Source organism: Xenopus tropicalis, chromosome 8, assembly GCF_000004195.4.
Source record: "Xenopus tropicalis strain Nigerian chromosome 8, UCB_Xtro_10.0, whole genome shotgun sequence".
NCBI lineage: Eukaryota > Metazoa > Chordata > Amphibia > Anura > Pipidae > Xenopus > Xenopus tropicalis.
Window position 1 is genome coordinate 144,232,080 of NC_030684.2, and position 10,067 is coordinate 144,242,146.

General features: G+C 53.1%; 1 protein-coding gene across 1 annotated transcript in view; it reads left to right on the plus strand.

The window, feature by feature from the left end:
• Positions 1-9,810, plus strand: part of npr1 (natriuretic peptide receptor 1) — a 43,816-nt gene extending 34,006 nt beyond the window's left edge. The window contains exons 9-22 of the mRNA XM_031891394.1: positions 297-371; positions 517-594; positions 3,480-3,584; positions 3,668-3,739; positions 4,843-5,002; positions 5,233-5,388; positions 6,045-6,213; positions 6,289-6,435; positions 7,427-7,550; positions 7,634-7,702; positions 8,659-8,833; positions 8,922-9,020; positions 9,100-9,191; positions 9,280-9,810. Of these exons, the coding sequence (XP_031747254.1) occupies positions 297-371; positions 517-594; positions 3,480-3,584; positions 3,668-3,739; positions 4,843-5,002; positions 5,233-5,388; positions 6,045-6,213; positions 6,289-6,435; positions 7,427-7,550; positions 7,634-7,702; positions 8,659-8,833; positions 8,922-9,020; positions 9,100-9,191; positions 9,280-9,342 (1,584 nt within the window). The 3' untranslated portion in view covers positions 9,343-9,810. The remainder of the gene's footprint in view (positions 1-296; positions 372-516; positions 595-3,479; positions 3,585-3,667; positions 3,740-4,842; positions 5,003-5,232; positions 5,389-6,044; positions 6,214-6,288; positions 6,436-7,426; positions 7,551-7,633; positions 7,703-8,658; positions 8,834-8,921; positions 9,021-9,099; positions 9,192-9,279) is intronic.
• Positions 9,811-10,067: the final 257 nt, after the last annotated feature.

The following is a 10,067-nucleotide window of genomic DNA, read 5'->3' on the forward strand; positions in this document are numbered from 1 at the left end:
GATCTTGATGTATCATCTCTCCTTGAATTCAACATATCACACTCATCACAACTAAATGTCCACCACGCGCTTTTATTTTCCACCCAACAGTGTCTCCTTCCTACTTCATCAGTTCCATGATACCCAACCAATCGCAACTACTTCCTGCAAACCTTGGCTGCTCTACGTCCCTCCTAAAATCCTTCAACCACAAGTTCTAGATAGACATGCTTTATCTAGAGCGATGGGGCCCCTTCCTGCATGGGGATATATAGATATATACACAGTACTATATAAATGTGTTCTTTTATCTACAGAGAGGCTCCAACTATGGGTCCCTGCTCACCACAGAAGGTCAGTTCCAAATCTACGCCAAGACTGCCTACTACAAGGTAAGGTCCAGCCCTTCCATCGTTACCTCCATGTCCCAAAACCATGTTACAAACCTCTCAGTGGTGACCAAGGTCGGAGGACCCCCTTTACACCCCCTTCCATGTGACCCACCAGCTCACTCTACCCATTGTCTCCCCCCTGCAGGGCAACATCATTGCCGTCAAGCACATAAACCGCAAGCGGATCGAGCTGACTCGCAAGGTCCTGTTCGAGCTGAAACACGTAAGGAACAGCTGAGCTCCTCCTAACTGACCACTAAATGATCCCGGACCCTTACGCTTTTCTTCTGACCTGACCAGAGCAGTGATGTAACCCTCCCTTCCTCTGCCCAGTGCTGACCATCTGGGACCTGTCTCGCTGAAGACACTTCCTTGGCTCCCGACCCAGGGAAAAGCTGCTGACGATTCAGAAAATCCCATAAACAACTAAAGTCTGGGCTCCCCTCCACTTAACCCCGGTGGGGCGGTCAGTCGGACACACTGGCACGTGTTTGAGCTTCTCCACAGGGAGCTCATTCCTGAGAGTCCAGCTGAGTCCTGCTGTAGGGGAAGAGCAGCCAATAGGGATTTCCTGGGCAGTCTTGTCCTCGCTTTTGCTTCCAGATCTTTCTGTTTTGGGGGTTCGCCCCCTGGATTCCCAACGCAAAGTAGTTTTAGGGGGTTGATGGGCTTGGAGGTCCCACAGCAGCAGCCTGAGGAACGTTGGTCTAGCTGAGGAGCATGTTCCTCTCTCGCTCTCCTTTCTCTCCATCTGTCTCTCCCTGTGACTGTCTCTCCCTCCCTTCCCTCTCACAGCAGATGTTATTTGCTCTGGCCCAATATTATTCAGAACCGGCCCTGGCATTTCACTAATGTTTGCAGTGTCCAGATGCCCCAGAGGGAGCATCGCTGCCACCTCACCCCGACTCTCTCGCTCCCTCCCTGATTGGACGGGGCCTTAGTAAGGGGACATTCAGCCCACGGGGTATGCCCGGCGTGTGGGGCCCCCCAGCTGTCTTTTCTCTTTGGTGCCCACGGTGCAGCCCCTCCTCCCTTATTAACATGATGTGGCCAGTGGCCAAACAATCGGACCAGCCTGGTTCTTTGGCCAAATTGTGCCCCCTTCTTGGCCGGTCGCGTACTGGAGATCCCAGCAGGCACATAAGAGCGAGTAACCCCCTGCTGTAATTGTGCGCAGGAATCCCATCTGAAGGGTAGAGAGGGGGGTAGATAATGCAGCCGAAGAGTTGACCCTTTCTGCACCATGTGGGGCACTGGGGCAGTTAACCAAGTGGGGCCTCCATAACTGCATTTAATAGGGTAGAGCCAGCAAAGAGTTAATTTCAAGGTAAACTAACTTGTCGGGGGCCTCTCTCTCCTCCTGGTTATTCCGGTTTGTTATAAGATCAGTGTAACCCTTGCCTGCCCATGGCGTATGAAACCATTTAACCCTTGCCTACCCTCTCTCACCTTTTCACCATTAACCCTTTGCCTTCTCACCCTTATTCTTGCCTGCCCATACTCATTCCCTATCTACTTGGATTGGTACCGTTTAACCCTTGCCTTCTCACTGGGTATGGAAGCACTTAACCCTTGCCTACTCTCTCATTCTTTATTTATTGCATAAGGAACTGTGTAACCCTTCCCTAGCCATTCTCATACTTTTCCTGGATACGGAACTATTTAACCCTTGCCGACCCTTTCCATACTGGGTAGGATAATTTAACACTTGCCTGCTCGCTGTCATTTTCCCCTATTACCCATTTACCCTATGCTGACCATTTTAACTCTTTGTTACTGGGTTTGGGACTATTATCCATTACCGCCCCTCTCTGATCCTTTCCTCACTGGGATTTAACCATTTATTTCTTGCCTACCCATTCTCATCTTTCTCCATTGGTGATAAAACATTTAACCCTTGCATTCCTTCTCCGCTGGGTGTGGAACTTTCCCATTTAGACATGGAACCATTTAACCACGGTCTTATCCTTTCCCTGGTGGGTTTGGAACTGTTTAACACTTACCTGCCCTCTCATATCCTTATTCCACTGGCTATAGAGCCATTTAACCATTCCCATCCACTCACATAATTTCCACTTAGGGAATGGGATAATTTAACCATTGCCTACCCTCCAAAATTCTTTTCTAACAGGGTATGGAACCATTTAACCCTTGCCTTCCCCTTCTCCCATTCTTTCTGATATGGTTAGGAAGTGTAACCCTTGCCTGCCCACTCTTATCCTTTCCCACTGGGTAGGGAACCATTTAACCCTTGCCTTCCCTCTCCCATTCTTTCTGATATGGTTAGGAAGTGTAACCCTTGCCTGCCCACTCTTATCCTTTCCCACTGGGTAGGGAACCATTTAACCCTTGCCTTCCCTCTCCCATTCTTTCTTATATGGTTAGGAAGTGTAACCCTTGCCTGCCCACTCTTATCCTTTCCCGCTGGGTAGGGAACCATTTAACCCTTGCCTTCCCTCTCCCATTCTTTCTTATATGGTTAGGAAGTGTAACCCTTGCCTGCCCACTCTTATCCTTTCCCGCTGGGTAGGGAACCATTTAACCCTTGCCTTCCCTCTCCCATTCTTTCTTATATGGTTAGGAAGTGTAACCCTTGCCTGCCCACTCTTATCCTTTCCCGCTGGGTAGGGAACCATTTAACCCTTGCCTTCCCTCTCCCATTCTTTCTTATATGGTTAGGAAGTGTAACCCTTGCCTGCCCACTCTTATCCTTTCCCACTGGGTAGGGAACCATTTAACCCTTGCTACATTGGGTATAGGACTTTCCTGCCTTCCCACATCCCTTTCTAACAGGGTATGGAACCATTTAACCCTTGCCTTCCCTTTCTTATATGGTTAGGAAGAAGCTGTGTAACCCTTGCCTGCCCACCCTTTCCCCACTGGGCATGGAGCCATTTAACCCTTTCCCTGCAGTACCCTATGCTTCCCTACTGGGCTGGCTATCATTCCCCCCCCAGTCTATCCTTCCCTTCTCCCCCAGGCGACTTGGGAACCGTTTAACCTTTGCCCAATTGATCCGGTGATTCCCCCCCCCCCTTCCCCGCTGGCTGATGAATTATTAAATGTTGCCGGGGCCCCTTGGGTTTAACCGTTTGTCTTCCCTTCTAGATGAGAGATGTGCAGAATGAACACCTCACGCGATTTGTCGGTTCCTGCATCGACCCCCCAAACATCTGCATCCTGACAGAGTATTGCCCCCGGGGCAGTTTGCAGGTACCACCCCCCATGATTTGTATTGCTAGAGTTAGAGTTAACCCTTTCATGCCCCTCGCTGATGCCCCTGTGTGTTTCTGCAGGACATTCTGGAGAACGAGAGCATCACGCTGGACTGGATGTTCAGATATTCGCTAATTAACGACATTGTGAAGGTAACAAGGGGGCGGGGCCATATGCTGGGAAATGAGAGCCTTAGATTTATTATACATCTTACCAAGCAAGATATTCCAAGACAGTTTGCAATTGGTCTTCATTTTGGAGTTTCAGCAGCTATATGGTTGCTAGGGTCCCAATTACCTTAGCAACCAGGGAGTGGTTGGAATGAGAGACTGATATAGGAATAGGGGAGGGGCTGAATAGAAAGATAAGGAATAAAAAGTAACAATAACAATAAAACTGGAGCCTCACAGAGCAATAAGGTTTGGCTGCCGGGGTCAGATATACTGTTGCTAGGGCTCAAATTACCTTAGCAACCAGGGAGCTGTTGGAATGAGAGGCTGGTATATGAATAGGGGAGGGGCTGAATAGAAAGATAAGGAATAAAAAGTAACAATAACAATAAAACTGGAGCCTCACAGAGCAATAGGGTTTGGCTGCCGGGGTCAGATATACTGTTGCTAGGGCTCAAATTACCTTAGCAACCAGGGAGTGATTTGAATGAGAGGCTGATATATGAATAGGGGAGGGGCTGAATAGAAAGATAAGGAATAAAAAGTAACAATAACAATAAAACTGGAGCCTCACAGAGCAATAGGGTTTGGCTGCCGGGGTCAGATATACTGTTGCTAGGGCTCAAATTACCTTAGCAACCAGGGAGTGATTTGAATGAGAGGCTGATATATGAATAGGGGAGGGGCTGAATAGAAAGATAAGGAATAAAAAGTAACAATAACAATAAAACTGGAGCCTCACAGAGCAATAGGGTTTGGCTGCCGGGGTCAGTGACCCCCATTTGAAAGCTGCAAAGAGGCAGAGGAAGAAGGGAAATAATTCAAAAACTATAAGAAATAAATAATGAAGACCAATTGAAAAGTTGCTTAGAATTGGCCATTCTATAAAACCTCCCTTTTAACTTCTGTGTGTAGCAATAGAGGTTTCATTCTGCCCCTAGGGGGCACACACAGCGAATGCCAAAAGCAGACAAGACCCTTTTGCTATAATCCTTGCTTAATGGCATTGCTGCAAAGGCTCCTGACGTCTGGACCCGTGTGTATAGGCCACTGACTCCGCCCCTTTCCCCCCAATGTCTCCCCAGGGGATGCTCTTTCTGCACAACAGCGTCATTGTGACCCACGGGAACCTCAAGTCGTCCAACTGCGTCGTCGACAGTCGCTTCGTGCTGAAGATCACGGATTACGGCCTGGCGAGTTTCCGCTGCTCGCCCGATTCTGAGGACATCCATGCCTATTTTGCTAGTGAGACAGCTGGGAATGGGGCGCAGGATTGGGGGACGGGGGGTATTTGGCGAAATCCATGAAGTCTGTTTGCTCTGACGAGGAGCAATATGGCAGCTCACACTGGCTATTGAATATTTACCCTTTAATTGTACTCCAGCAACCCAAAGATAAAGGGGGGGGGGGGAGGGTCAATATGACCCCTCAGATGAATGGTCCAAACCGCTCTTGTGCTTCCCGCTGTTCCCTAGAGAAGCTGTGGACGTCCCCCGAGCTGCTGAGAATGGAAACTCCGCCCCCGCAGGGCACCCAGAAGGGAGACGTGTACAGCTTTGGGATCATCCTACAGGAGGTTGCCCTGCGCAACGGGGTGTTCTATGTGGACAATGCCGACTACAGCCCGAAAGGTGGGAATGTGGGTTTTACTGGTTACGGCTTTCCCCCAATCTCCTCTCTGTTGGCTCCTCCTATCAGCTCTCCCCTTATACTGCCCTCCTATCAGCTCTCCCCTTATACTGCCCTCCTATCAGCTCTCCCCTTATACTGCCCTCCTATCAGCTCTCCCCTTATACTGCCCTTCTATCAGCTCTCCCCTTATACTGCCCTCCTATCAGCTCTCCCCTTATACTGCCCTCCTATCAGCTCTCCCCTTATACTGCCCTCCTATCAGCTCTCTTGCCTACACTCTTATACCTGTCCCCTGACGGTCCCTCTCCTATTTGGGCCCCTTGACGGTTCCCCTCCTATTTGGGCCCCTGACGGTCCCTCTCCTATTTGGGCCCCTGATGGTCCCTCTCCTATTTGGGCCCCCCGACGGTCCCTCTCCTATTTGGGCCCCTGATGGTCCCTCTCCTACTTGGGCCCCCCGATGGTCCCTCTCCTATTTGGGCCCCCCGACGGTTCCTCTCCTACTTGGGCCCCTGATGGTCCCTCTCCTATTTGGGCCCCCCGACGGTTCCTCTCCTATTTGGGCCCCCCGACGGTTCCTCCCCTATTTGGGCCCCTGACGGTCCCTCCCCTATTTGCCCCCCCCCCCAGCCTTACACTCCTCCCCTTCCCCCAGAGATCATAGAGCGGGTGAGGAGTAGAGAGAAGCCCATATTCCGCCCCTGCACCAACCTGTACTGCCATATCCAGGAGCTGGGGCAGTTGATGCAGCGCTGCTGGGCGGAGGACCCCTTTGAGAGGCCCGAGTTTAACCAGATCAAGGTGCAACTGCGCAAGTTCAACAGGTGAGAGCGTTGGGCCCCGGCCCCTGTGTGATTTGCCCACTTACCCTGTGACATTGCCCTGACTTGCCCCCCCAGAGAGAGCAGCACCAACATCCTGGATAACCTGCTGTCCCGCATGGAGCAATACGCCAACAACCTGGAGGAGCTGGTGGAGGACCGCACTCAGGCCTACCTGGAGGAGAAGCGCAAGGCCGAGGCACTGCTCTACCAGATCCTGCCCCAGTGAGTGTGCAGTCCTACCCCCCCAATATCTCTGCATCATGTAGTACTGCCCCCCTCTACTCTCTCCTTAATCCTCACTGCCCCCCTCTAATCCTCATTGCCCCCCTTTACTCTCTCCGTATTCCTCACTGCTCCCTTAATCCTCATTGCCCCCCTCTACTCTCTCCGTATTCCTCACTGCTCCCTCTAATCCTCATTGCCCCCCTCTAATCCTCACTGCCCCCCTCTACTCTCTCCTTAATCCTCACTGCCCCCTCTAATCCTCATTGCCCCCTCTACTCTCCGTATTCCTCACTGCTCCCTCTAATCCTCATTGCCCCCCTTTACTCTCTCCGTATTCCTCACTGCTCCCTTAATCCTCATTGCCCCCCTCTACTCTCTCCGTATTCCTCACTGCTCCCTCTAATCCTCATTGCCCCCCTCTAATCCTCACTGCCCCCCTCTACTCTCTCCGTATTCCTCACTGCCCCCTTAATCCTCATTGCCCCCTCTACTCTCCGTATTCCTCACTGCTCCCTCTAATCCTCATTGCCCCCTCTACTCTCCGTATTCCTCACTGCTCCCTCTAATCCTCATTGCCCCCCTCTACTCTCTCCGTATTCCTCACTGCCCCCTTAATCCTCATTGCCCCCTCTACTCTCCGTATTCCTCACTGCTCCCTCTAATCCTCATTGCCCCCTCTACTCTCCGTATTCCTCACTGCCCCCTTAATCCTCATTGCCCCCTCTACTCTCTACTTAATCCTCACTGCCCCCTCTAATCTCCCCCATATTCCTCCTAGCCCCCCTCTACTCTCTGTATTCCTCACTGCCCCCTCTAATACCCCCTTATTCTTCCTAACCCCCCTCTACTCTCTCCTTAATCCTCACTGCCCCCCTCTAATCTCTTCTGAATCCTCATTACCCCCTTTAGACTCCGATTGGTCCCCCTAGCCCCCCTCTAATCCCCCAGCCGGTCCCCGTCTGACTGTCGCCCCGTTCCTGCCCCCCAGTTCAGTGGCCGAGCAGCTGAAGAGAGGGGAGACCGTACAGGCCGAAGCCTTTGACAGCGTCACTATTTACTTCAGTGACATTGTGGGGTTCACAGCGCTGTCGGCAGAGAGCACCCCAATGCAGGTACCCCAGGAATATCCTCTCGGGGTTACTGACCCCCCAGCCAGCTGTGCCCCCCACATAATGATACCATTCTCCTCCCCCAGGTGGTGACGCTGCTGAATGACCTGTACACCTGCTTCGATGCCATTATAGACAACTTCGATGTGTACAAGGTGAGAAACAGCAATATTGCCCCTATACTCACCTATTGTCCATTTACTGCCCCCCACACTCACCTATTGCCCCTATACTGCCCCCAACACTCACCTATTGCCCCCGACACTCACCTCTTGCCCCTATACTGCCCCCAACACTCACCTATTACCCATATATTGTCCCCCCGACACTCGCCCATTGCCCCCCGACACTCACCTATAGCCCATATACTGCCTCCCGACACTCACCTATAGCCCATTGCCCCCCCATCACTCACCTATTGCCCCTATCCTGCCGCCACCCTTATACCTATTGCCCGTATCCTGCCCCCCCGACACCTATTGCCCATATCTTGCCCCCCTGACACCTATTGCCCATATCCTGCCCCCTGACACCTATTGCCCATATCCTGCCCCCTGACACCTATTGCCCCTATACTGCCACCTGACACCTATTGCCCACATCCTGCCCCCCTTACACCTTTTGCCCCTATACTGCCACCTATTGCCCGTATCCTGCCCCCTGACACCTATTGCCCACATCCTGCCCCCCCTTACACCTTTTGCCCCTATACTGCCACCTGACACCTATTGCCCGTATACTGCCCCCTGACACCTATTGCCCACATCCTGCCCCCCCTTACACCTTTTGCCCCTATACTGCCACTTGACACCTATTGCCCGTATCCTGCCCCCCGACACCTATTGCCCGTATTCTGCCCCCCTGACACCTATTGCCCGTATCCTGCCCCCCTGACACCTATTGCCCGTATCCTGCCCCCCCGACACCTATTGCCCCCATCCTGCCCCCCTTACACCCATTGCCCGTATCCTGCCCCCCCGACACCTATTGCCCCCATCCTGCCCCCCTTACACCCATTGCCCGTATCCTGCCCCCCCCGACACCTATTACCCCCCTTACACCCATTGCCCCCATCCTGCCCCCCCTTACACACCTCTCTTGCCCCCCCCAGGTGGAGACCATTGGCGACGCTTACATGGTGGTGTCGGGGCTGCCAGTGCGGAACGGGAAACTCCACGCCCGGGAAGTCGCCCGTATGTCCCTCGCCCTTCTGGACGCCGTGAAAAGTTTCAAAATCCGCCACCGGCCCAATCAGCAGCTGCGACTTCGGATCGGGATCCACACAGGTGTGTCACAGCAGGGGCCGTATTATAGTTACTGGGGGATGCTGCCTGTCACCCCATTATCTGACCCCTCGTGTCCCCCCATTCCCAGGTCCTGTCTGCGCCGGTGTCGTTGGCCTGAAAATGCCGCGCTACTGCCTGTTTGGCGACACCGTCAACACCGCGTCACGGATGGAATCCAATGGGGAAGGTGAGGCAGAACTACAGCTCCCAGCATGCACAGCGCATCTGCTGGGGGGCCCGTATTTAACCCCATTGTTTTGTTTCAGCCTTGAAGATCCACGTCTCTACGGCCACGCACTGCGTCCTGGAGGAGTTCAACTGCTTCGTCCTGGAGCTGAGGGGCGACGTGGAGATGAAGGTAATGAGGCCCCACAGGGTAGCCAATCACAAGGCAGTCCTACCTGTAGGCCATAGTCACATGATCTTGTCTTCCCCCCCCCCTCCAGGGCAAGGGCAAGGTGAGGACCTATTGGCTCCAAGGGGAGTGCGCCAGTATCACACACGGGTGACAAGGACTGGCTCTTCCAACTGTGACAACGGGGGACCCCGATCCCCCCAACTTTTATCTGTGGGTTGTGGCCACTAAATTCCTCCTCATCCCCAACAGAGAACATTATTGGGGTGCTGTGGGGGGGGGACGTCTCCGGACCCAGTGGCTCGTGCCCCAACCTGATGCCAAATGGACCCAGGACACGTAGCCAACGCCAAGAGAGGACCAACTGGGGGGCCATTTCTATGAGACTGGGGGTCGTTGCTATGAGAAGCGACTGGGGGGGGGTCGTTGCTATGATGTTTTCCGCCGCAGCCCTGGAGGCTCCCACAATCCTACTGAGCTCTTGGAGACTGATTGGGAGACCCATTGGCCCCAGGCAAGAGAAGAGGGCGCAGACCCCCCCATAATCCTGGGGGGGGGGTATCCCTGTGCCCAGAAATGTGAAACACCCTCGTTTTACTGCCATAAAGATTAATTAACTGGGTGCGGCTCCCGGTGGTGCCAATTAATGCCCGAAAGGAAAGGGGGTGGGGAAATTCTGTTTTCTTACTGGTGTATAGGCGCACAGGCTGGCAGGGGATGCTGGGTAATGTGCCCTGATGACTGGCATATATTACTGGCTCAGTAGTGCCCACAGCGCAGTCTCTCTTTGTGGCACTGCTGTAACTGGCAGCTGGTTTGGTGTGCCACTTTGCCCCCGGGTACAATAGGAGCAGAGCCGCCTAATTCCCCCCCCCCCAT